At 47.6% G+C, this 27,225-nt stretch overlaps 2 protein-coding genes and 1 long non-coding RNA gene across 3 annotated transcripts in view; 2 read left to right on the top strand and 1 right to left on the bottom strand.

Moving 5' to 3' along the window:
- RBKS (ribokinase) overlaps positions 1-9,378 on the top strand; it is a 67,234-nt gene extending 57,856 nt beyond the window's left edge. Inside the window, exon 8 of the mRNA XM_084514840.1 lies at positions 8,584-9,378. Coding sequence (XP_084370966.1) covers positions 8,584-8,757 — 174 coding nt within the window. The 3' untranslated portion in view covers positions 8,758-9,378. The remainder of the gene's footprint in view (positions 1-8,583) is intronic.
- Positions 563-6,864, top strand: LOC311434590. The gene is made up of 2 exons (XR_014691577.1): positions 563-1,438; positions 1,570-6,864. It is a non-coding gene; the product is annotated as an uncharacterized lncRNA (long non-coding RNA).
- MRPL33 (mitochondrial ribosomal protein L33) lies at positions 9,303-14,579 on the bottom strand. The gene is made up of 4 exons (XM_084514841.1): positions 14,513-14,579; positions 14,153-14,171; positions 11,739-11,845; positions 9,303-9,617 (listed from the first exon to the last, which is right to left on the bottom strand). The coding sequence occupies exons 1-4, from the start codon at positions 14,532-14,534 to the stop codon at positions 9,568-9,570; spliced, it is 198 nt and encodes a 65-aa protein (XP_084370967.1). The 5' UTR covers positions 14,535-14,579; the 3' UTR covers positions 9,303-9,567.
- Between the last annotated feature and the right edge of the window lie 12,646 nt (positions 14,580-27,225).

Here is a 27,225-nt window from a genome sequence, read left to right as displayed (position 1 = left end):
TGCTCTAGAACAACTCAGCTGTAGAAAAGCAGATTCCCAAATTCTGGCAGCAACATTTGTCACCAGCCAAAAGGGCTCTAAGGCGGGTTATTTCTATTATTTTGAAAGTAGAAACAGATACAGAAACACAGGGAAAAGGTAAGGAAAGTCTCTGGAAGTGTGTGCCTCGTTCCTGGTATCTAAGAGTTTGTTGCTGAACCTGTTAAGGGGGCGGTACATTTGTTGGAAAGACCCACGTGTTACAGGAAAGACCCAGCAGAGGTTCCTTTACAGGGAACCTACTGCTGAAGGCCATGAGCGAGCGGGGAGCCCCGTTTTCTGCCCTCATGCCCCGCACGTGCAGGACAGCAGAGTGGATAGCAGGGAGCAGAGCAGCAGCTCTGGCTTGTGGGGCACATCTTGCTGAACTTCCAGAGGGGAGATGCAACTAGAGAGCTCATCAAAAAGCTCAGGCAAACTCGGTAGGAAAAAGAATGTGGGGAGCTGGCAAGGGGACAATGCGAGAGTGAGCTCAGACAAAAAACCTCCTGAAGTTTTGGGTTTGTTTTTTTTTTTCCAGGATATGTAGTTCAGAGGTAGGCGGGAGCAGTGGCCAGCCAACAAAGGCTAGATACTGTGGTTTTGAAAGAGGCACTCGAGCATATGGAGCTTTCGTGCAAAAAAAGAATGTTTTTTTGATCAATTCCAGGCGAGATGGCAGTTGTGTCATTCTGAGTGCATCTCGTCAGATTACATGGGATCACTACAGGACTTTTGGCATTTTCCCTCAGTTTGAGAGAAAAAAAAAAACACTCATGTGGCTAGCGAAATGCCCAGCAAGGAGATTTCCCCTGTCTGACCCGGCTGTTAGGTTGTGGGGTCCCCAGGGCCCGCCAGCCCCTGATGTGACACTGGGTGACACAGCTGGTGGCAATGTGGCCGGTTCTCTCCTAGCTGGGGAGCTCGGTGGGGAAACCCACCGCCAGTCTGTGCAGCGTGCTATCAGAGCGATGTGATGTGCTCTGGGCAGGGCTTGGGCTCTGGTTCCAGGTGCTCATTAACTGAAATTGGTGAATTAACACCTAAGCGTCAGCTCTGTTGGGCGGAAATTACAAGCTGGCACGAGCGTGGTGTGGATAATGAAGGGAGGGAAGCGCTTCTTGAGGAAGTGATGTAAGTGGAGCTCGTGATGAGAGCAGGAGAGCAGCCGCGCATTGCCGAGGCTTGACAAACCAGCTGGAGAGCTACGAATCGACCTGCGTCCCGAGGAGCTGCTGTATTGAGTGCTGAGCTCCAGCTTCGGGAAAGGTACCGACAGCTCCTGCAGCACGTTCAGCCGAAAGCCCGTCTCCTTCCCGTCAGCAGCAGCGCCTGCGTGCGTCCCTGTTGTTGACATGTCTTGCTGTGTATGGTGTTCTTTGCGAGAGTGCCACTGGGGAGACTTGGATTGAGCTGACGTGTAAGGAGAGTTTCGCAGCACTGTGTTTTATATGTCATAAGCTTCCTATATGTACTTGAGAAAAAGGAAAAAAAAAAAAAAAACAACATTCATGGAGGGTTTCCTTTGCTGGTTTTGAGTTTCTCTGTTAGGTGCAAACTTCCAGTTCAAATGAAAGGAGGTCACAGATCATAGCTCAGCTGTGAGACCAAGGAAGAAGCAGGCACCAAGGCAAAAGCTTAACTGAGGCTTAAACTGAAACCCTACACAGAAGTGTATCCTGGATAGAAAGGGTCCTCGCCAAAATATCCGAAACACTGTGGTGTGTAGGAGTCCGAGCGGTGGTGAACTGCCGGGTTGGTGGGAACCTCACAGGGTCAGCAACACGGAGCCGCTGCTGTCAGGGCAGAGCTGAGGATCCCGGTTCGGTGCGCTTACTGCCTCGTGTAACGAAGAACTTTGTCACCTCCCATGAATGCTATCTGGAGTTGAAAGGAGTTTATACGAGCATCAGCACACTGAATTGTTTTGATGATTCAGAAAACAGAGTGCTCCCTGTGGGTGAATACTCTGTTGGCTTCCTGGAGCTGGCTTGTGACACAGATTAGCTTTCTTCCCCGGTGCTGAGTGACATACCGGAATACAATTCCCTGGCACAAGGCAGCTCTCCCGTCCTCTCCCCCAGGTTTCATCGGTGTGCACTAAGAGAAAGCCGGCACCTCGCAGGCACCTCGCAGTGCGTTTGCTGTAGGCAGCGAGGCAGGAGCTGCTCTGCTCCAGTCCTGACTGAGAGCCCCGCAGAGCTTTGGGCAGCTCAGGGAGGGAGGTCCACTTACTGGTTTTGGATGCCTCATTTTTGGGGTTCCCAGGCTGTGCGTCATTCTCAGAGGATGGGTAGATCGTGGGGCTCCTCTTGCAGTCCATGCTGATGAGGACCGCCGAGTTCAGCCCACAGATGTGTCCAAGTGGGTGTCCCTAAAATTCTTGTTCTTGACTTCGGTTCGTTTCCCATCATGTGAAATGACAGCAGCATTACCTACCTCCAAAACAGCTGCCGTACAGGGGCTTTGAACATGCCGAGTGGGACTGTCTGATGCTACCAGATCTCTCCTTTCAGCTGTGCTTTTTAGGTGGCATATAAAAATTGCAGAGTTGTGAATGTTGGGTGGTTTATTTCCAGCCTTCACCACAAACCAGATAACTTTCCAGGGGAATTCATGCATCTGTAATGCTTGCCTCTGATCTTCTTAGAAGCAGCAAATAACTAAATGGAGTAGGATGGTTCAGAAAGGGAAGAAAATGTGTGCAGGAGGCCTTGCATGGAGATTAATCTCTCAGGAATGCAGGGGGTTAACGGTCAGGCTGATTAATCACTGTTAATGAACCGTCAGGAAATCTGTCAGGAAGTGGGTAAAAATTCCTGACGGCTGATGCGAAGCATTGTGTGGTGTGCTTTGGTTTTGATGTGTCCCAACTGAGAGCCTGCAGTGGGTGCCGTTGGGTTACCTCGAAGCTCTCGAGGCCTGCAAAGGGCCCGTGCAAGCACACGGCAACATCGATGCAAGAAAGGCAGGGACTGCTCCTTCCCACGGCTTCCCAGAACAGGCTGGAAGAGGTACAGAAAGGAAACGCGATCGTTCCTCACCCCTCCAGCCTGAGCCCCAGGGCGCGGGGGGGAGCGGAGCAGGCGGCTTTCCCCGCGTGGCCGAGGAGCCAGAGCACTCCACCAGGGCTTGGATACGCGGCTGAGTTAATGAATTGCTTCGTGTTGACCCAGGGTGAGGTTTCACAGTTGGCTCGAGCTGATCCAAGAGCACGCTGCTGCTGACAGGAGTGTTTCTAACCTCTTTCTCCTTTGCTCTGGCCTGGCTGTGCTGTGGGAATCCAGCAAGGAAAGGCAGAGGGCAAGAAGACAGCACCAGGCCAGCTCCACTGCCAGGGATTCGCTCTCTGCGTTCTCCCTTGGTTTCAGGCAGCGTGTTGGAGCTCGGCTTCCTGACAAGGCTGCAGAAGCTCTCGGCTACCAGAGCACGGACTGAGCGCAGAAACACTGTCATGATCCAGACCCTAAAAGTCTGAGGCACAGAGCGCCTCTCTTTCTTTCTCTTCACTTCTTTCTCTTCAACACCAGCAGCTTTGCTGTGCTCCCAGTCTGTGCTGCTGCAGAAGCCGAGGTTAGACCTAACAAGCTGGGCCCTGCGGTGTGTTTCAATCTCATTTGTGTTTTTTTTTTTTTCTATTACAAAAGGCAGTAGCACCATTCTAAGGACTTCTTATCTCTTTGTTCTAGCTCAAAACTCCATGCACAGATGCAGGAATAACTGTGCTAGTGGATAAGCTCTCCGTAATTTCTGGCATTTCAGGCTTAAGAAGTTCGGGACTCGGGGTCTGGCCCCGTGAGCACGGCTGGACAGAACCCCACCAGCATCTGTGGGGCTCCCTACAAAGACAGAAACCCTTCCGTGTGGGTCCAGGCACCCCAGACACCACGGGAGTTGTCACCCTTGTTAGGCCTCGAGCTTGGGAGATTGGTTGACCATAGTCAAATGACTTTAATTTCAAGACAGTTTCAAGCCAGTGCAGTTAGCTTAACTTAAAGACTGTCTTAATTCAAGCTGCCAGAATATCTCTCCGGTGAAACATAAGCAAAAATCGGGGAAAAAATATTGAGCTTTCTCCCCCCAGATCAAACAAAACAGTAATGCACAGGCAAATAAATGAAAAACTCAAAAAGCAGCCAGTACTATTTCTGGAAATAGACAGTTCTCCATCACACAGGTGATAAACAGAGTGTTTTAGGGAGAAGGAAATCATGGAGACCCTCCCAAAATGCCATATAAGTGATTCAGTCACCATTACCAAGGGGTGTTTTGCTCTCTGAGCATTTCATCTGAAATTCTCTCTCTGCTGACACATAGACCCCCTTGGCACAAGAGCATCTGAACGTATCCCGAAGGCTGGAAACACTTCCCTGCTTCTACAGGTAACCATCCAAGCCCAGCCCCATGGTTCCTGTGTGGAGACAGAGGATTTCCCTGCTCCCGAGGAGATGTCTTTGCAGATGGGTATTTCTCTGTTACGTGGAGTAACTTCTAGTTTGGGACCAGGGCAGGCAACAAGGAGCCCTGAGCAGACGTGACACAAAGGGTGTCACCCTCGGCATCATCCAGTGCTGCAGCGTTGTGGACTGACAGAAAGAAAACAGGAATTCTCCAAGGCCTTCAGAGTATGGCCGTGTATTTGGGCTGCACTAAGTCAGTGTAATCCGCGGGCTGCATTTGTTTGTGCACTGCTGTGAAAGCTCCTAGGAGACTGTAAACATCATTGCAAGAAGTGAAGTTGATCCTGCGTTAGAATGCAGTTTTTGACAGCTCTTGGATTGCTGTTTTGATTTATGCACTAAATGAAGAGTTTATAGTTACAGGCGGTACAGGCTCACGGCGTCTTAAATTGAATGAATCCATTTAACATACAAAGCCCACGGACTGCGACTCCTGCAAGAATCGCCCAAGGGAGGTTTTCTGAGGTTCGGTAACAAGGTCAAGGCTTCAGGAGCCAGCCCCTGCTCCGATTCCTGCAGCGCTGCCACTGCTCTTCCCCAGGAGGACAGGCTGGGAGGGCAAAGGGTGAGCAAGAGGTCGCCCTGGAAAAAGGCAGCGCAACTGCTGCAAGACTGAGCTGGAGCTTTTGCCTCTTGGCCTCCAAATGTTTCTGGTGAACAAGTCATCTTATTGTACAAGTGAAATGCATCCTATTATGCTGGGCATGACTGCCTGAAAAACACTTGACTTGCTGGAAAGACTGGTGAACAATATAGCTTCCACTTACAAAGCACTTTCCATAAAAAGCTTTTCAGGGTAGCATCGTATAAAAATAGTTATACTAAAGTTGTGAACCAGCTTCTGACAAATCCGGGCTAACAAAAGCTAAGGTATAAATAGAAGTGTTTTCGTGGGTTTTCTCTTCTCTAGAGTCACAGAATCTCAGTCAGTGCTGGATTGTAATAAACAAAAATGCCCTTTTCCAGACACACAGGAAAACAAGGACCTTCCAGACTAGTGGCTCAGCATATAAATAGGTTTTAAAAACTGCTGCAAAACCATAAAACTTAGTCAAGACCATAATATTTGCATTTTAGAACTGGGCACACCATATCAGACCAACTTTTTTTTGATCTAGTTCTTTATTTTATTTCATACGAACTGGCATCTCTTGCTTTATAGAAAGGTTAAGCAAGTTATATTTTTATAATTATGGAATGAATTGTCTCCAGGCACTCAAGGATATGGGGATTATCTCGAAGTCTGCAATGTATTAGGATTCCTGGAAGACAAATGCTGAAGAATGTCAAATATTACGGATCCTGTGTTTATAGCTTGTCAGTGGGCAGGATAAATGCGTCTTCCTGCTCATTTTCAAAATCATTGTTCTTGCGGAGTACGTTGTAATTTTTTCTTGCAGCAGGTTTTGGAACAGCTAAGTATAAACCCAGTATTTGCTAATCCAGAGTTAAGCAAACTAATCTTGATGTTACTCCGAGCCAGTTCCGCCTGCTCTGTGTTGACCTTTTCTGAATCCACCGAACTCCACGTAGCTTAATCCACCCTACCAAGGAGGGACGGTCTGTTTCTGTAGGCCAAAAATAGTTCTAAGTGCAGCTGAATCAGTGCTGCTGTAGCTCTCCACATCGTGTTTGATCAGTCATGTCGGCACAGACCAGAGGCAAGGCTGGACAGGGTTCCTACGTAATCGGCCGCTGTTCTCGGAGTAGGAGCTCCTCTGCTGAAACCACCCCCCACAGAAGATGCTGACTTACTAACAGCTGAATTTATGATGTCCCTGGGGTCTGTAGTAGCTGAGCTTTAGAGATACTGCTTCGGTCTGCCTATGGAAAGTAAGGATTTCAGCCAAAATTTACTTTTATCAAATCCTTTTGTATACTCTCCAATCATCCCATAATCTTTTCTCTTGGAAAAAAAAAAATACAAGGACGCCTTTTTCCGTTCTGCAGGGCAGCCTGCTGCTCGTCCCCTTCCCCATCGTTGCAGTCAGTCAGTACCACCTCACGGCCACTGCGACTTGGCCGGGGGAACCTGGGATCCCTCTCGCTGTCACCCAAACTAAGGCATGCCTACGTGCTGTTAGTTCTTCGTTGCTCCATAGCTGAGCAATTGATTGGGGTGGCGTTCAGTTATCTCTGTTAACAAAGGTGATCAAAAAGACAGGATTCCATCTCGTGCTGCCGCCACGTGTGGGTTGTGCCATCTGACACCAGATATTCAGAGCATTCCTCATTAAAATCATATTTGGCTGCTTGCATTGCCCAGTAATCAACCGTGTGAAGAGCATTTCGTGTAAAAGCGCCGAGCCCTTCCTGCCAGCCCCATGGCGTAACAGGGCTGCTTGCTGAAATTTGACTTGTGTCTGTGACAGCAGTGCCAAAGTAACTTTAATAATTAATCGCGCGCCGATTAGATTGTAAACTCCGAGATGGGCCAAAGATTTTTGTGCCATGCATCAGACAAAAGCTGCTGGCAATGCTTAACCAGCAGTCACCTGTCGCTGCTCCACCTGCCATTGTGGGAGCGCTCTGGGAAGCAGGGGAGAGACAAAGGCCCAGGAGACCTTGATAAAAGCCTGCCCCGGCTCTGCCCAGCCGCACGGGGCATTGGAACAGCTGCTGCCACAGGAGCCTCGCTTACTGACCTGGTGTTTGTCAAGGCAAGAGCGGACAGCATCCAAAATTCAGGCCTGGAGAGTTAAACAGGGAGTTCCCTGGCTGGAGCAGCAAGAGGGCAACGCGTAGCCACACTCACCCGCTTCATCGGGGCTCCTTCGTGGCTATGCTCTGCCCCATCAGCTGCTTATAGCAGATTTCTGTGGAAAGGGTGGTGGGTTTTATGGTTTTTTGTTCTTCTTGTTGTTGTTTTTCAGGAAAGATATTACATACAGCTGATGTTATGGTGCGCATGAGTGTAGCAGTGAGAACCACTAGAACTCCAAATTGGAAAATTACTTCCTCTCCGTAATTTCCAGTTAGAAGTTTTGCTCGGCTCACTTAATTGCATTTTTCCAGGCCCTTTGCTCTTGCCCCGTGACTCTTGGGGCCTGTTGTATCCTCAGAAGTGTTTATTACAACTACAGAGGCAAAGCCCTTAGCAGAGCTAGTCCATATACAGCTTCTCAGATGTGTGCACAGCGTAACACTTTTCCTGGTAGAAAAGTATGATTTTAAAAAGGGCCTGAGAACAAGCTTCACCATACCACCGAGAATTGGCCTCAGAAATCAAGCCAGCTTTAGGGAAGGAGCGGGAAGGGACACTTAAGCAGAATGAAATGTGCCAGTCAAGTTAAAAGTGATTCATTTTGCCAGTTGTTCAGTGCGTAATAGAGCCCTGAGCATCGTAAAACGGGAGGTGTTGTTAAAAAACATTCGAGAGGCAAACAGTTGTCTTTCCCTGCTGGTCAGAGCACGGCTCGGGGCAGCTGTCACTGGAGACAAGATCTGGGGACCGGAGGCTCGAGAGCTGCCAGAGCCCAAGCTGAGCAGCACTGTCCTGCAGCCCCTGTGGCTAAACTCTGCACAGGTGGCAAAGCTCATCCCAGGAGTAAGAGTGGCTCACTTGATAGACACAGCGTAGACCTTCATTAGCAGGACCTTCTTAATGAGAAACAGCTAAGGTCTGGAGGCATCAAAATGTTTCATTCTGTGACTAGGAATTTACAGACACCACAAGCCACATGGCTTATTTTTCCCCTTTTCTCTCTCCCTTCTACCACTGCCCTTTATGAAAAACAGAAGTTAAATGAGAGAAAAATAGCTTTAATGAAACCTTCAGGTTGAGAAATCAAAATCAACATTCCAACAACAGGAAGTTTCAAAAGCAGCGTTTGTAGCAGCACGTTAGCCAAGCTGTAGCACACTTGCCTGTCTTTTTAAGCTGTATTTTGGGTACCTTGATTGAACAGTGGGGCACAAAGATAGTATTACGGCGCTAGTTTAAAACTGCAGCGTTTCTGAGGCATGGAAAAGTGAATTGAACTCTACTCCCAAACAATTTCCTGACTCCTGGCAATCAGCGCTACAACTTTTGTCTTTCCAGTAAACACATCTGAATCGTTCCCCCGCGCGAGGAGGCTTCAACTTGTTTGTTGTTTCATTCTAGGGAGCTGGCGACAGTTTTGTGGGAGCACTCGCCTTCTACCTGGCTTACTATCCCAAGCTACCCATGGAGGAAATGGTCAGGAAGTGTAACTGCATTGCCTCGGTGAGCGTCCAGGCAGCGGGGACACAATCTTCGTATCCTTACAGGAAGGACTTGCCTCAGGACCTTTTCTGATTGATATTGTCTAGCTCGATGTACTGATTTTATCTTAGCCCAGACTGCATTATTCTCCCAACTGCACAGCCGTTCCCCTCCACTGACTGGAAAGAGCAGGGAAGTCTCTTTGCTTCTTGTTTGAGGAGTTCTGTTAGCTCCTGCCCTACGGTTGTAAAGACGGGGCAGGGTGGTTATCTCAGAGACTTGGCAACCAACTTTCTCCATGTTCAGTAAAAACCCAGAGGTTAAAAACCTGGCCTGCTTACCTGGCCTGAAGCAGCCCTATTAGCCCTGCTCCCGGCTTATCCGCCAGCACATCTTGTTCCACCAGGTTCCCACCTCTCCTTCCTGGCCCAGGAAGGAGCTGGCGCGGCACTGCCCCTCCAAGGAATGACACCACGTCGTGGTCACTACTGTTGAATCTGCGGCCGGTAGGTTAGAAAAACTTGCGATCCTGCCATTGAATTCCTGCTGTGGAAAATGTTAATTTTTATTGCCTTATAAAACAATGGTTCCTTTGAAGATTACAGCCTCTTTCACAATGGAAAACACAGACAATGGGATTTGCTATTTAATTTTTTTTAATTGAGCACTGTAAAAATAACTCAAAAGATAAATAAATGTTACTGTGATGATCTATGTCCAGACATGAAGAATTTTCTCTCTCTACATTGTTTTATTCACAATGGCCTTCAAATCACAGGAGACGGTGATCCCAGTTCATTTCCTCTCTTTTCAGCCCATGCTGCAGGATTTCTGAATCAGCATTCACCCGGTTCTCCCCCCGAACCATCCTCTCCTCGTGCATAAATCAAGCGCAGTCATTGTTTAGATAGAGCGGATTTTTCTCTTCTCCGTGAAGAGGACACGTTGTTTAGCTATAGAGAAGAAAGAAAAAAAAAAATCTATTAAGAACCCTGAAGTGTTAAGACCCAATTCAACAAGCCTACATCCCTTTCTCCTGGCTGGCTTCGCTGCTGAAATGACTGTGGAGCAAGCACGGCTGGCGCAGCGCTGCTGCTAACCAGCTCCTGAAGGAGTTGAGCAGTGCTTTCGCTTTACCACATGTAATTTTTAGCTCCTAAGAGGTCCCTTGTACCTCTGTGAAAATAACCATCAGGATTTAAGTGGCTGAAAACATTCACCAGCTGCCGTGTGTGACTATTCTGAGTCACAGCTGTTTGATGGAGGGATGAAAATAGGTTCTTACGGCTTTCTACTACTCTCCAGCTCCAGAGCCCAAACAACTACAGATGACAGGCTGGATCTAGGCAGTCTCTCAGATCGACTGGGAAGTGCAACAGGGCCTGCCTCCAACACCTGATGCAGATGTTAGCAAAGGCAGCTCGGCCACAGGCTAAGCACGGTGGACGCGTTACTGAAAGAATCCGGCCAGAGCTTTGCAGGGCCACCTGAAAGCACCGCTGCTCCGATCCAACTTCAGTGTTCATTCCTTTGAAAGTGCTGCGAGGGCCATCCACACAGTAACAAAATCGCTCCTTCCACATCAAAGTTTCACTTTAAGAAATCCTCCAACTTAGTAACACATTCTGCTGTTGCAGTTAGGAGGTAGTGAAACTTGGGCACTGCTGCCACTACTTCACCAAACTCATTCTGTGGAGGGCCCAGGTTTTCGAAAAGTACAAAACAGAAGGTGAAAATGCATGCCAAGTGAAAATGCTTCCTAACATATTCCTGATGTGAGGTGGTATCTAGACTCAAATTTACTTCCCTTCACACATGCAGCACTTTCTCACATCAATTTCTCACTTGTGTTCTAGTATAGGCTACAAAGATCAGAGCTTTTTTTCTTAATTACTTCCAATTTCTTGCTTCAACAACCTACTACATGTTCTGCAACAGAAGCACCGCGTAGCCTGAGCTCTCCAGTCTTCACATTTCCTGCAAGTTGCAAAGCTCCTGGAGGTACATTTTGCAGTGTTCTCGTGCAGTAAAGGGAACGCTATTTTAACATTTTCTTATTCAGGGAACAATCCCGGGGATCTCTGCTTCCCCTGTGTATGAAGTACAGAAGGAAGGCCACGGCCTCTCTCAGCAGCAGTACTTTGATGAGTGCACACAGCTTCCCCAGTTATTTCTCTCACTTGACATAAAGCTCCCGGTCTGTTAGATCTGAGTATGAAAAGGTTAATTAACTAACAACAACAAAAGCCTGCACCACATAGCTTCTGGTCATGTATTATGTCATATACTCAGAGCTGCTCAATACATCTCTTCATGCTAGCTTTAAATAATTTTTTTTTTTTTTGCATCAGCTCCCCCAATTTCTAGCCTGGTCTGGTTCAGTTACTGAGTTTCCCCAAATTAATCTTTATAATTTTAGCTGCAGACTGCCTCCTCCCGCAGAAACATGACCTCTGTCACCTTTCAAAAAGCTTTGTGAGCAAAAGCCATCTTCTCAAGTGCTGTAACTCACCACCAGATCAGATTCTTAAATGGAGAAAATTTGCAAGGACCAGAGCAACACAAAAGAACTCACAAACCGTTATCTAGAGAGTGGTATCATTCGGGGAGGAGGGAAAGTGCTTCTTTCTTTAAAAGAAACAGTCCATTTTGCAAGCAATGGGCAAAATTTATTGTCTGGAGAACCCGTGGCAGCTGAACAGAACATTTCTATTGAGGCACGCTTCGTGCCTGCTTGTTGGAGGTAGCAGTCTAGCAAACCACACAAAGAAACAGAATGAAAGAACTCCTGTGTCACTTCGCTTTGCCACTGACATGTGGCATGGCTGTCATCAAAGACTGATGTGTTGGGCAAGTCCTTACTTTGTTTCAGTGCCACAATCTGTAAAATGAGGGTAACGTTTACTTCCCAGTGGAATGTCATGAAGAACAGCAACTGTACAGTCATCGGAGGATCAAATGTGTTATGACATATTCTGCTCAGATGGGAAAAAGCCTGTTACTGTCAAGCTTTTACCCCCAGACAACCGGAGCGGCTTACACAGAGCGGGCTGACTTCTCCCCCAGCCCCTTACCGATGGGATCGTATCTCAGCAGGACCAGTTTGTCCTGCAGTCGCAGCCTCCTGATGTTGAAGCAGTAGCCGGTCTCTGCTGCGCTCTTCATCCTCACCAGAATGTACCTGAAGTCACAAGGGAGGCGTCTGCATCAGTACACAGCACGTCTGTGCCCCCACGTGTCTGCCGGGGCACTGCCAAGTGGACAAGCATAAGCAATCTGTCACATAAGGTAATTCATTTCAATTTCACCCATGTTCTGGATCGGACCTTTAAAATAATATTCTAAAATTAACGTAACACACAAAAAGAGCCTGCTATCAACCATAAATTCCAGCATCAAAGTGGAGTAAATAACTCGAAAGTAGTACACAAGCACAGAGAGAAGTAGCTCCTCCACAAAACAGGGTGGAGGAGTAAGGGAGAAGACAAAAAAAAAGAAGAAAAAAATCAACACACAGTTGGGTCACTGCAGCTTAAACGATGATGGAATGAAAGGATGATGGTAGCTAGGCTCAGACAGTGCCGTATCTCAGGCTATCACTTCCGCATGCAGAGAGGAACCGGAGCAATGGAATGGAACAGGAGGCAGGCAGAAAGGAGAAGCAGAGCTCCTTGTGCCCTCCGTCCCCGCGCAGGCACAGGACGGGAACCCCCTCCCCACTGGGTGACACCGGGCACATGGAGCAGGCTGGCGGTGGCCCCGTGCCCCTCACCCTCCAGCTGTTCCAAGGCCTGCACGACTTCCCAGAAACCCAGGGCACCTTCTGCATTTCAAAGGAAAGGTCAAAGCCATTAACCATCTGTAAACGAGGTATTTCTCCCCCATTGCCATAAAGGTTTGGCTACATCTCCACAACTGGGCACTCGGCTCCCTTTCCAGATCCGCCTGCTTCCAGTTCGGTCACACCCCACCTTGGCGAGGCCCCATCCTCCCTCACTGGCACAGCTCTGCCCCGTGTCCTTTCCAGAGCTCTCCCTTTTCAGCTTCGCAGTGTCATTTACTGGGATGTGCACATTAACAGGGAATCAATCACCAGCTTCCCTCCGGCCAACTGACCGAGCATCGTCGAGGGATCACCCCGCTGACTGCCCTCCTGCACGCTACCGCAGGTGTGATGTGCGGTGCCAGCACCACCCGGCCTCCTTCCCCTGCACCTCAGCCACTTCCCCAAAGCCTCTGCGCAGTTTCCCCTTTTGGGGGGAATCGGCGGTATCAGTATGACCAGGCATACTGGAATTCTCCACACCACATACTCCAGGCCAGGCCCTTTCTGAACAACACCCCTCGTTCGCAGAACCTGCTGCCCGACGGAGAGCTGCAGCCGGGAGCTCAGGCAGAGGAGAGCTGTGGAAAGCTCTCAGGACACGGGGATAAAAACGGGGGGAAGCACATAAGGATAAATAACACAAGGAGATGAAATATTCCTGAGGTATACACAAGACTACACAAAGAACAGAGGAAGGAACAGCAGGAAAAAAAAGGCATGGAAAAAGGATAGCAATTATATTAGCTATATTTTATACTATTGTTATATTAGCAATACCATTTTTCACCTCAAGGAAAAGTCCTGCTTTGCTGTGTTTGCTTCAGCAGAAAGCTAAGATGTCAACCTGCTCTCTTCCCTGTCACACACGTGCTTGGAAAGTGAGCCCTCAGTTTCAAACCCTGACAATTGTGCGAATCCTGTAACAGAACAATCTCTGCAGACCCATGCATGATACTGGATATTTTGGGGGCTGATTCTTAAAGAATTCCAAAAAGGTACCAAAAGTCAGTGTCCAAGGTTGTGTGGTACCAAATGTCATCGAGTTGTACAGAATGCAGCTTCACGGAATGACAGGACACTAACATCTCCCCTGAGCTGAACTAAAGAGCAAATCGAGGTGCCCAGAGAACCGAGTGCCTCCCTTCTGCTCCTTCATGCAACGTGCTCCGATCGGGAAGCCTCCTGTGCCCTGTCTGTGAGAAAGGTTCAGAGCACCTGCCCTGAGGCCAGCCTGCAAACAGCAGGAAGGTCCCCGTGGTACCTCAGCCGGCCCTCCCCGGCTGGAAAAGCACCAAAGGTAAGCAAGAGGAAGACCCCGTGGGTGATTTATGGCCTCTCTTTACAGCGCAACGCACCGAGAATCACAGAATCACAGAATTTCTAGGTTGGAAGAGACCTCAAGATCATCAGGGCGCTTCGGGTGAGTGTCAGTAGATAGGACAACACTCACCTGTGCTGCCACTGTAGAACACAAGTGCTTTTTGTACACCACTGTACCCACCTGCGTGAAAAGCCGCGCGTGTGTAAGCACAGAAGGGGCGCGGCCAGCCCCAGGGGCTGCAGCCCCGTCACGCTCAGGGTCCCCGCACGGGGCCGGGATTTGTCACCCCCCTGCTACAGGGCGCCAGCAGAACCCAGACGGGTCGGCAACACAGCACTTACTTTGATTTGCTCTTGGCCACTGCTCGTTTTCAGCATGGAGAAGAGAAGAAAAAAAAAAAAAAAGAAACGGTGATTATTTTATTGCTTTTTATTGCACTTTAGATAACGAGGGACGCGCTGCCACCGCGGCCCCCCCCCACAGCCCTCCCGCCCCTCAGCCCGGCCCCTCAGCCCGCCCCGCGGCACGCCGGGAGCCGCGCGGTGCCTGCTGGGAGTTGTAGTCCCGCCGCACGGCCGGGCCGGGAACCTCACGCTGCGGCCGCGGCTCACAGCCGGGACACGGCCCCGCCCGGCACGGCCCCGCCGCCGCTCCCGGCCGCTCCCGGCCGCTCCCGGCCCCCCCCGCCCCGCCGCACTCACGAGCCGCCACCGTGAGGAACATGGCGCCGCCGCCACGCCGAGCCCCGGCCGCCGGGACCGCCTCCCGAGGGGCGGGGCGGGGGCGGGGCGGTAACGGCCCCTAACGGCCCCTAACGGCCCCTAACGGCCCCTAACGGTCGGGGCGCGCGCCTGAGGCGGCGGTGGAAGAGGTAGGGGTCGGTGAAGGCGCCTGAGGAGCGCTGAGCGGGCTCGGGGGTTTCTTCTCCTCGCGTCTCCAGAGCTCACGGCAGAGCCGTGGCGTCTCCGTCCCTCAGCAATTAGGCGAGCCGTTAAGGAGGCAGCTCGTTAATGAGTCCTTGAATGTTATTAGCGATTGGGGCGATAAAACGGCAGCCTGACACGCTCAGGTGGAAAACAGGACTGAGCGGGTGCAGCTCGCTTGATGGCCTATGGCTTGAAAATCACAGGATCGCAGCGGTTTGGGTTGGAAGGGACCCCACAGCCCACCTAATCCTATATATTATATGTCATTATCTATCAAAGAGCCACTCCATCCTTTTTTAAGTTCCCTTTAAGTACTGAAAACAAGTGCCAGGCCCTACAGGAGATGGAAACAAGACAGCACCTCAAGGTAAAGGGTGTCACTCATATCAAGCACTCACTTAATTTCCTGTTCCTCGTTTCAACTCAATTATTTCCAAATACTTCCTCTTAATGATACACTTCGATCTTTTCCATTTGGCCTTCGAACATATAAATCTAGTAGTTACATAATCTGCCCGTGAATATCAGAGTGAGAACTCGCAAACAGTCAGGATGCTGAAATGTGAGCGCTGTAAGACTTCGCTCCGATCTGCGCTATTGCAGTCAGGGCGCAGACTGAAAATGGATTGGGATTGCCAACCTCCTGACTTCCCTGCCAGGAATATAAATCAACATTAAGGAAGATTTTTAAATGAAATAGCAAGTTAAACATTTGTACAAACACATCATCAAATAGAGGTTATACTGCCTCTTTTTAAACCTCTTGCCTGCTGGCAAAAATAAAACTGTTCCAGTGACATTTTCTCTGCTCTGCTGTGACAAGGGCTGCATAAATATAGACACTGTGGATGAGAATAGACTCCAGCAATCTCCAACTTCCTTTCTAACAGCCTCTTCTGCAGACAGTTTTCCATAGCTATGGGTGAAAAACAGGGAGTCTAAAACTGGTATGTATGGCACGACGGTGACAGCATAGCACGTCCCTGATGGCAGCAGTCAGAGCTAACCTTGGGGGATGAGACGTGCTGGCTAGAGAAAAGGAGAGAGAGTCAGGATTTCTGACCCCAACTCCCATACACGTTTCTTGTGTGGGCTAGGATAAGTCATGTACCTTGAGATCTTTGATGGCATGTGCAAGGAAAATGCAAATTTTTCCTTCAACTTTGCCTAGAGAAAGCAAGAAGTGTGATGAACTGTAATGCCAGCCTAGATAACTCTGATGCTTGCTTAAAGAGAAGTCACTCATGTCTCCAGCGGAGAAGCTGCTGGTGCCAAATCGATCAGTGTCACTCAGAATCAAACGCGGCAGCTTTTTTTTTTTTTTTTTTTTTTCTTTTCAGCTAGAAAAACAACAATTTGTCATGTTATAAGCTCACTGATTTTTTCCATTTCCACACTTTACAGTCTAGGCTGAGTCCTCTTTTACCTCCAGGAAGTGAGGAGATTGCTGCTTTTTGCCCAGAAAGTGTGGTCAGGTTGCTGGCACACACGGGGCAGGCAAGGGACTGGCATCCAAGGCTGGCAGGGGTGATGCTTCTTCGTGTGTGCATGGCTCTTCAAGTCAGTCACCACTTGGAAAAGAGGAAAGGAGAGAGGGGCAGCAGACGGAACGTTTGCAAAGTAAATATCCTATCAGCATGATATTTTTACGTGGGTTACCGTCGATTAACGCATGCAAAATCCCAGTGCTTGAAACAAGAGAATAACGCTCTAAAGTCTGGGAAAAGCTCCACCAGTTCTTCCTGGTTTCCCACAAAAAAAAAAAAAAAAAAAAAAAAAAAAAAAAAAAAAGCAGCTAACTAAGCCAAAAAATGCACACAGCTCGGTGGACATGGTTTTAAAACAGCCAGGCTGTTTTCTCCTTATCCTTCTTGCTTTCCCTTCCTCAGCTAGTTGCAACTTAGCAGGCTTCTTGCTGTCCACAGTGCTACACAAACAGGCAGTGGGCACAACTGTACAAATCACTCATCCCAGAAAACAGACGGATTTTTACATTTCTTCTGCATATCTGAACCCATTATCCCAAGAGGGCCCAGAAGAAAGTGGGCATTAGCTTAATGCAGCTCTGAAAGAGGAACTGTCCAGGTCAGGAGGCTGGGAATGATGGAAAGAGCTGTCTTAATTGCTAAATCACTTTAAGCCAGGCAGCAAATCCGTTTCAGCTGCTGGCCTGTTTGTGGCCTGTTTGAAGTGAGCTGGCTGTGGCTTTTAGCCCAGTTCTTAGAGGTGTCCATGTCACAGTATCAGTGGATTTGCTGGCAGTCTTGTTAGGAAAGCCAGAAATCCGATGGACTTGCATGGCTCACTTCTTGCCTCCAGAGCTCAGGGCCCCCAAGTGAGATGTGGGGCAGCCCCATGTGGCACGGCTCCATTTTCGGGCTGTACCTGTTCCTTGCTTATTCCCTCCAGAGCACCGGGCCCTGGATCTGTTCCTGGAGCTCCTTTCCCCAGCACTGACGTCATTCACATGTAAGGGGGGAAGAACAAAGACGGCACTCGCCTGTTTTCTTGTGTGATTTTTCAATACCCATTTCCCAATCCCAACCTCCAAAGTAACAACATCCTTTCAAACCGCCCCCTCTTGAAATGCCACAGTAGCCAAACAGCTGCAAATCAAAACACCTTGTAAACAAGTGACTGAAATCCCGTGGGATGCCCCAGGGCCTGGGCACGTCTCAGAGTGATTATAGTTCCTGCTATACAAATTGGAGTCCATGTAGCACAGTTCGTGCCAACTCCGGGCTCTTGCTTTTTATTTTTAGTGCTGTTTGTCGAGGGGTTCTCATGATAAAAAGAATGACGTTGGGTATCAGTGATACACTGATAAAATCAGAGAGTAGCCCGGAAGTTATCACATGAGTAATCCTCCCCACTGAGATTTTTGCCACGGGATCTGGGATCCTGTGGGCCTCCAGAACAGCTTTTCTCTGGGTGAAGTTCAGTTCTCATCAGCAGGCAGCTGAGAAATTGGACTCACATGGGATATGTGTGGTGAGTCTCATGCAAAGAAATGAATGTCATTGTCATTGCTTATGCCAACAGCTCGGACCAGCTGGGACACTGAAGGCAACATTGTCTACATGCGTACAGCTGATCAAAGGTTGTTTTTAGCAAGCCTCTAAACCTTCTTCCCTTTTTGGGCCAGCAGAATAAGGCTTTTGACTTCCAAGCATGGTGTTTTGTACACAGAGCAGCTTAAGTCATCAGCAGGGCTCAGTCCTGAGGCTTTTTAGTCCCCCAGATGTAAGTCACCCACACTGTTGCTGAAGGCATTCCTTTTTTTGGAAGAAGAAGCTGTCTACAGGGAGGATGGGGTAAAAGGTGCGTTAGGTTACATCTCTAAAGCAGACCTTCTCTCAGGAGAACAGAATCAGTTCTTGTTTGTTTGGGCTTTTTTCTAAACATTGGATTGCTTTCATTTTTACCACCCTGTAAAACAGGAAAATACAAGATGTAAACTGGTCAGCAAACAGTCTCTATTGCTTAGAAACACGGGAAATTCAAACAGGCAGCATACCTAGTGCACCATCAAATGAATGTGGGATTGGGTGCAAAGTAGCACAGAAGAGATTTAGCTGTGGTGTTGTGGCAAAGAGTTTATCAAAAACAAAGCTGTAAAGCCATAAGACTGGTTACTTTAAAGCAGGATATGTAAAGGTGAAGGGAGAGGGTAATTATGCACTGTGAAGTTGATATGATGCTGACAGATTTTTTTTTCCTCCTGTAGCTTATTGGAGGAAAAAGGTTCAGGTGCCCAGACGTAGTTCATTTTATACCAACAAGTCTCTTTGGTTTATAATTCCCATCACTGCTTGGCAAGAAAGGTATCTTCAGCTCTACGCTGGAGCTAATGTCTCTAAGGGAGAAGAAAAGAGGCAGGTGCAAGAGTGGCAAGTGGAGGTGGTCCTGCCCATTTTTCAGTCCTGGAAAAAAAAAGTTTTCTTCTAGAGAACTAGGAGAAGAATAGGGCTTTCTGCCTGCTATGGCCTCCCTGGAGACTTTCTCACTTGGAAGGAGGTCACAGGGTTCAAAGCTGTTTCTCAAGTGCTGCTATGTAGTGTAGCTGTGATGTCATGCATCATTACAAACATGTTATTATTTCATTCATTGTTTTGGGAAATGATGGGTCTGGAACAATACACCCACAGAAGTTCCCTCCCTCATCCCAGCAGGCTCTTTTGTGAGTTACTTATGAGCTGTACCTGGCTAAATGATGGCTGTCTGCCTGTGTCTGGCAACTGTCTGTCTCTGGGGAATTTGGAGTAGGAATATTGATGGGTTTTGTAACGCGTGGAGAGCTGGAAAGGAGGAGAGGGGCAGACATTCATGGTGTTGTGGTTTATCAGCTGCCTGATCCGAGAACTCCAGGCTGAGAAGGCCCCAGGGCTGCATTGCTGCAAGCACTGACTGCACCATCGCTCCTTTTTCTATGCGTTTGTGCCTCTGAAGCCAGTCAGTCATTTACACCTGACAGGACAGCAGAAAAACAGAGTTAAGCGGGGCAGTGTTCCATTCACTAACGTCTGCTTAGATCAGGTTTGAGATAGACTTGGGATCAATACTCAACAAAATATGAATCATCGTGCAGGAACAAGTGCTAGAAATGAGGTGCAGCAAGGGCACATATAAAAATCTCTCTGAAGCCATAGGCTCTTGCAATATCATCTCTGACTAGTTCCCTAAACTTTTTTTTTTTTTTTTCGTCTGCTCTAGTCTCTCTCTACCCATTTTACCTCAAAACATACAATTTGAACATCCCGATGGCACACAAAGAGCATGCGGTGAGCTTTGCAAAGCGATTGTCTTTCCTCCTGCTGTTTCACGAGCACTGTCCGGCCTTGCTCTGTCACATCCCCGGACAGGAAGAGATGTTCTCTGTCCTGCAGAGGGGAGGCAGTCCATTTGGTTAACAAGATATGCTCTAAACAAGTATTCATAGGTGCCTGTTATAAGGGATTTGTTGATCAGCAAAGATTTATGTACACTCCTGTCACCTTCTAGCCCATCTTGAACTCTCCAGTGCTGTTAAACTACTCAGCCAGATAATTTAAAGGTAGCTCGAGCTAGCTGGCTGGAAATATTCCCTGCCTGACAAAGAACAAGCGATTTCCCCACATCGTTAGATAGATCAAAACATACTTCAGCTGCCCACAAAACAAAGCTAGACTGAATCATGTGTTTTCATCAAAAGTTATCCTACCCAAAGGAACCAGAAAAACCTTTCAACTTTTTTTTTTTTTTTTTTTTTTTCTCCAGCTCTTACAGCATAGGCTCCAACCTCACCTTTACAGGAAAAACTGCTCTTTCCAGCCATGATGATCGATAAGAGACTAGGTGCTACTCCCTAAATGTAACCAATTCACTCACTCCTGTCCAGTTCCTCAGAGGTGCCTTGCTATCTAGTCTCACCTCACGAAATGTCCAAGAGGCATAACTCCCAAAGAATCACGTAGGTAAATATGATGAAGAAGCGGCCCGTAGCACCTGACCTTAGCCAAATTCCTGTTCAAACATTCTGCACGCTCACACGACCCGCTCCATACTCCAGATGGAGTGGGAGAAAACCGGTGGGTTGATCTTCCCAGCCCTGCCCTGCACCAGCTTCTGATTACCTCCTTCTGGGTATCTGAGATGATGCAGATCTCACCGCTTCCCTGGTACAAAAATACTCTTGCATCATTTTGCAGTCATGGTGCTCCTGGTGAAGAGGGCACATACTCCAGTACTTAGCTGCCTGTAGTGACCTCGTGCCGGTATGCAAAATGAAGGTCTGGGCGCTTCATGCTAGCAGTGAAACAGAAAGGTTTACTGGAGAGGGAGCAAATTTGTATGTAAAGTTTCTGCAGAGCTAACTCAATTCCTAGGGGTTTTTGAGCGGCTGAACAGCCTGGGGTAATCACTGCACTTCTCTGTTTCCATGTCCAGCCTTTTCTCTCTTCTTGGCAGGGACTGTCTTCTTCTCCATACTTGTCCAGCCTTTAATTTTGTGGGGTCCTACCCCACCTGAGCATCTGCACCAGTACCGTGGTATTGGTGGCCCTTCACTTGCAGGACACTCTGCAGGACACCTCCGCAGCTGCCCTCCCTCCTGCGATACCTGCGGGTGAAATGCAGGCAAACGCATTCACGTTAGACAGAAATCTGATGCCAACTGCATCTGGCAACTGCTCTGGCACTGCACAGGACTGCCCCAGGATTTCTAGTTATTTATAATTCTGCATCAGATTGGACCCAGTTGCTCCTGGTTAGAGATCTTTTTGCAATAACAAACTAAGATTACATGAAGAGCTTAAAAAAGAATTGCACCCCTCCAGGCCTAAATTACTTCCACTTATATACAACTGTCATATCTGTAAAGGGCAAATGCAGAAAGCTAACACTGGGAAATATAACTCTACAACTGAGATTATCTGCCTGCCCTCTCTAGGCAATCACATATCATATCTATGAGGCCCTTCATAGCAAACCCCAAAATTCAAGCTAAGTGGATGGAAGATTTATGTACGGAGTAGGAAACAACAGCTTGGGAGGAGGTGTATTTGAGTGCTAGAGCCAGTTACAAAGACAAACCTCAAACACCATACGACTGCTTTTGCATAGCATCTCACTCATGTCTGGTAAAATCACTCCATGCTCACCCAGACTTTGCAAACTCCGAGTCACCAACTGAGAAAGGCATGGTGACGTACACGTTACGGTAGCATCCGGCACTGACAAACAATCCGCTTCCATATGTAGCTCAGGATCCATTCCAGGCATTTTAGAACTGATGTATTTTTCATGGAATAAGAATGGGAGAGCAGGGGAATAAAAACCTTCTGCGTCAACTTACCTGTCCCACAGGAGGCCTCACGCTGATCAACTCACCTCCAGTGAATTTAATCAGGAGCAGGGCTACACGAGAACATGAAGGTCATGCGTTCCCTACGCTTTTTGTGAGTATTCCCAGTCATATGATGAGAGAGCAGTCACGCTTCACATAGTGGCTGTATTTGGCTCTGATTATATACCTGGATTAATAATTGAAGCACTTAACCCCAGGGGGAAATGTATTTCCGTGAAGAACACAGAAACTACAGAGGGGGGAGCTCAACATGTCAAACGCCAAGACGTGGAGCTGCTCATAGCCCTTTGTTCAAAATGTTTCCTACGAAGAACATTATTGTCTGTTCAAAGGCCTGGGGGATGTAGGCTTTATTGTCAACTTTCCTCTTACCCCTTTTTCAGTGATGGCACAGGAGAAAAGTGGGAACGGAGAAAGGAAAGATGAGGAAAAGAAAAAACATTTTGCATTTTTAAAAAAATCAGATAATTTACATAGAAAAGTCTGGGTTTCACATTCTCATCCAAGAAAGGACAATGTCCATGTTTTTTGTTGTTATTGTTGTTTGTTTGATTGATTTTTTCTTTTTTTTTTTTTTAAGTTCTGCCTATGGAAAATATCCCCTTTTGAGGCCTTTTTGTGGTGGTTTCTTTTCTCCTCTTTCTGTGTGAAGTTAGGGGTCAGCACCTCATTGTCTTCAGAGAACAGCACGCCGAGACCAGTGACTAACTGGTACTTTGACAAGAAGCCTAGCCCATTCTTCAGCCACAATAATATCTGCCATCTCCAGCTGCTATGGATGCATGGGTGGCTCTCCCCTGGGTCTGGGCTCTGCACGGTCCCTCCCAGGAACGATGTGAGAACAGACTTTCAGAGCAAGTTGCTGAAAGGTCTCCTTCACTGACAGAGTTAAAAAATCACTGCCTGTTCATGTCTCTTTGTCGTTTGCTTCCCTCTTCCTGTCAAGTGTGCTGGTGTTTGATATCACTGCCTTGATGGGCTGGGGGATTTTCTGGAAGAGCCTGAGATGATCCTTCGGGGCACATGCCCCTGTTGTGCCTGAATTCTGCCCTGCTTGTACTGCCAACGAATCCTCAGCAGTCTTGATTTTGGCCCTGTGTGGAAATGCTCAGGCACAGCAGTGACGAGTCCAGCTTACGGGAGCCGTGTGCTCCCTTGGTCAACCATACCTGGCTGTGCTGGAAGTGACGTGCGAGCTGCCTGCACAGAGTGGCAGTGAGGTAGAAAGGGTGCATGAGGTATCCGAGGGCTTTGGTAACATGAGAGTCAGAGGGAAGTGTTGAAATAGAGCGTTCCTGTCTCCCTGCTTCTGTGTTCGTATCACATGCAGCTGAACCCTTTTCAATAAAATCCCAAGATTTAGAGAGACTGAATCGCTGTAGGCCTCCCTGGTTCATTCAGTCTGATGCAATTTATCATTTAACCTTTTTAAGCAAATCTCCCAGTTGCCAATCTTGGCTTCGTTTTGTCATTCCTAGAGCGGCTGAGCAGAAAGGTCAGACAGTATGAAATACACCAACAAGCAAAGGCCATTTCATCGATTCTGGATCTTGCTTAAGAAAAGGAACAACTTGCAGCCAGTGATGCGGTCCCGGATGGGCAGGGTGTGTCATTCTCCACAACCCTGCTGCAATTTCACGTCAACAGAGAGGGTCGAGGAGCTGCCTGCTCTGCTGTGTGCACTCACATTGCTTCTTGCAGGGTTTTCTGTCTTCCAGGAGGAGCCTGTAATTCACTGACTGATTGGCAGAAATTAGGTAGGAGTAGCTGAGGATCTTGAGCAGAGCTATTGATTTTCCAGTAGGATCGTGGCTCTATAAAAAGCCTGGGCAGTGGAACAACGCACTTACACAGACCATCGACTGCTGCACATGCAAAGAACCCTTTGCACCTACTCTTTGACTCTAATGCTTGGCTCAGAGGTGTTGCTTCATCGTCCTAGCCTCTGACTCCCCCAGGAAAAGACACCCATTCCCTATTGGGAATGAGGGAAACAGTCCTGGCAATGACTTGGTCCCAGCAGCTCAACTATTTTGAAAATCCAGACTAAAATTCCCCAAACTAATTGGTATTCGCTAAATCTAGGGTTGTCAGATGCCTGGCTTTCTCCTAAGGTCTTTGGCACCCCGAGGAGATTTCCCATTGATTTCAATAAGGTAGGAATTCTGAGTTTCAGGGAGGGAGTTTCAGCTTAAATAAGGCATAAGGAGGTTGGGGTGAGGCCTGACCTCATCCCATCTGGCCTCAGGTTACAGGGACTCATCAGCTACTAGAGACAGCTGGGAGTGATGCGCCACTCGAGAGAGCAGACGAAATTGTGCCTCTTTGCATCAGCTAGAGGCTGGTACGGGACCTGCAGTTCAGGTCTTTCAGTCGAACGCCTTACATGAGGGCAGACCTCCTGAGTGGTCTCAGGCAGTCCATTCTCTCTGTACCTCTTGGCAGCTCTAAGGGCAGTTTTATCTCCTCATATATTAAAAAGCTGGAGGTCTCTGAAAAGAAAGCTTTATAGAAATACAAAGAATGATTATATTTCAGCAAAGGGAACCCGCTGTCAAAGAAATCCACACACACAACCTTCTGTCTTCACCAGTCCCTCTCTTCTTGCTCAGTACGACCACATTACCACATTACTGACTGTCAGTTCTTGAGCATCTCAGCCATTGTTCATTCATATTTATTTCAGCTCCAACTAGTGCAGAGTCTAGAGGCAAGATTGGTTTCAAGTAGATATGCAAAGAAAGGCAGCTGGGCAGCGGGCCTATTTGCCTTCTAGCAGTTTTTGTTATGATTTTAGATGTGAAATCCGCTGATGGCGTGGAGGCTGAACTGATTTTCTGAACTGACTTGTTCACGGATATGAAAACCTCCTATTTTAAAATGAATCAGACCGAACCCTTATGATATTACCCCATGACCCAAAGAGTGGCTTTGCACATGGCCACAAGAAGAGTGACATTTTTTAGCTACATGGAGCTGAGAATTCTTCACGCACTGACTCCATTTATTCAACGAGTGATGCACAGTCATGACTGAAGGAACTAATTACCAGATTGAGCAGCCTTGTTTAATCCCTGTTATAGCCCTTAAAGTTGGGCCACTTTTATTTTATTTAACTATTTTTTTAAATTCTCTGCCAAAATGTATTTCTAAAGTTGTTATTGAAGTAGCTGCCAGATAGGAGGATGTAAGTGCCTCCTCCCTTTTCATCTAAGAGAATAAGTGAGTGGGATCACACGGCATAGATTGACCCTCCCAGGTGAAGATCCTAAAGCACTCTGCAATCACTAGTTAAACCTCACAAACCCCTCCTGAGACAGTATGAACCCTTCCTGAGATAGCACTAGGTCTCTTTCATTGGTGGAAGGCAAATTAAAATAGGCAGGGCAAGGGGCAAGGAGGATTTCACTTCTTGAGGATCGAGGGGAGTGAAGGTGTATCTTGTAGATCTAATTCTAAGTGATTTACTCAAGGCGATGTCACTGGGAGCCTTCCCATTGATCAAGGTGGGTTCTCAGTGCCCTGCCTGCCATTCTACCTCTTTCCCCTCCATCATTATAAACATAATTAGAGCTTGCTGAATAACATTCATGAAGGGTGTATCAGTGCATTGAGCCCCTTACCTTCTGCTATCAGTTTTGAGTAACTTGCTTGTTGGTTCAGAGATTACAAAGTGAGAAGAAGCCAGTGTCATCATTAGTCTGAGCAACTGCATACCATAGGCTGCAGGATCACACTCCCTTGCTTTTCCTTGGAAACACAGCATAACTTTTAGTTTTGTTTGTTTGTGAATGGAGAAATCCACCACAATCCTTGCATAAACTGGTTAATCATTCTTACTTCTAAAAACAACGCATATATTTATATTTTTCTAGACAGGATTTGTCCAATTTCAGTTCCCTATCATGGTTTTATTTATCTGTCTGCCAGTTTAAACATTTCTCCATTATCAAATCTCTGCTTTTATGTAGGAGCTCAGAGATCGTGATCAAGTCAGCCCTTCACCTGATCTGTGCTTAAGCAGATTGAGCTCCTGGAGTCTTTCACTGTGAGGCACATTTTCTAGTCCTTTAATCAGCGCAGTATCTCTTCTCTGTACTTTTTCCAATGTGTTATCATCCTTCTGGAATTATTCACAAATAACCTTTTCATTAGTCAAGCCATTCTTCAGATGGTTGAATAATATTTGCCTGATGAATTTACAGTACCTTTCCTATTGGTTGGTTGTATTGTTTGTGAGTTGTTAACACGAACAGCTGCAGAGGTCTCTTCTCCTACAGCTCCACTGGCCGTAGAAGACAGTTTCCTACTTCTGGACAAGCCAATATGCCATCTGCCATCAATCCCAGCTGGGCCACGCTGAAATACCAACATGCTAACGTGTAAAAATGTTCCTGCATCTCAGGACGGAAAGGGAGATAAAAAACAGCCACTCTTGGTTAGCTCAGCCCTGCTCGTTTCCTGCAGATTGCCAGAATCCTTTGGTATGCAAGAAATTCTGAGAGAGATACAATATTATATGTCAGCTAGACTCCTGAACTGAGGCACTCTTCAAAGAAGGGCATGTTTATCACCTCAGGAAGCTTCATAAGTAGCTGTTTCAGCTGATGCTAGTTACTGTATCTTCTTAACCTCCCAATCCCAGTGATTTATCTTGGCTATCAAGCCCCATGGTAAGTGGTTGTCCTAGTGGGGTATTTGCGAACAAAGAGAAGGCTGCTGTGACTTCTGGGCAAAAATTCATAGCACAGAAGGCTTTCCTCATTGAGAACGTCCTCAGTCGTTCTTACTTACAACTGAAAGGACTAGATGGCCACAAGAAAGCTTTGCCTCTCCCACAGTTACACAAATTTTAGCTCAGCTGAGTATAAAGTCCTGTTTTAATTACAAATTACCCTGACTCCTTTCTCCTCGTCTACAGTGTTTTGCTGTTGTTTGCTGCAGTGAAACAGGTTGTGGAACTTCCCCTTTAGCTTTTCGTTAGAAAGCCACTTGTTCAATTTCATGTTCTAGGCTTCAGCTGAATTCTCCTTCCTTGCCATCACATGTTTCCATTGAACACACAACTTGGTGAAGAAATAGCCCCTTCCCTATCCTGTAATCTCCCCTGACCCTACCTCAACCAGACAGGCAGTTGTGGTTGTGTTTGCTCTTGGTCTCTGAGCTATTGAGGAAATACAGCCCAATCTCTCCTCCCAGCTACATGGCACTCAAATACCACCAACCTCTCCCCTTTCCCCTCCAAGGGAAAATCAGGATGATGGAAAAGCTCACATCACCGGCTGTTACTCTCCTTGTGCAGTTTTTGGTCTTTTGAAGCAGCTCCCAGTGCCATCAGTATGGTAAAAAAGAGTCTCTTTCTGCTACTTTCAACTAGAAGTGGAGAAAACCACAGCCACCTCCAGGCTTTGATTTTGAGCCAAAGCCAATGACAGTCTCCTTTGTTCCCCAGTTCTTTTATTTTTGCTTTGATAGACACAAGTGCTCTTCTCTGTGCTTTCCCTCTTCCCTCCATTCCCTCTTTTCTCTCCCTGCTCCCTTGAACTTGGCTGGGAGTCTGCAACCATTTTGTCCCTGCAGGAGAAGATGCTTCACAAGTCACCCAGACAATGCTGGGCCAAGGGAAGTGGGCAGGCAGAACCTA

Source organism: Aythya ferina, assembly GCF_964211825.1.
Source record: "Aythya ferina genome assembly, chromosome: 3".
In the NCBI taxonomy this organism is placed as follows: Eukaryota; Metazoa; Chordata; class Aves; order Anseriformes; family Anatidae; genus Aythya; species Aythya ferina.
Note: the sequence above shows the minus strand (reverse complement) of the source record. Positions and strands in the feature narration are given on the sequence as shown.

What these genes read in the sequence shown, in the direction of transcription:
- MRPL33 (XM_084514841.1), bottom strand. Translation starts at nt 14,534, where the DNA reads ATGTTCCTCACGGTGGCGGCTC. An exon ending in GCTGAGATACGATCCCATCG is followed by an intron (nt 9,618 to 11,738) that starts GTAAGGGGCTGG and finishes TCTTCTCTATAG; the next exon opens with CTAAACAACGTGTCCTCTTC.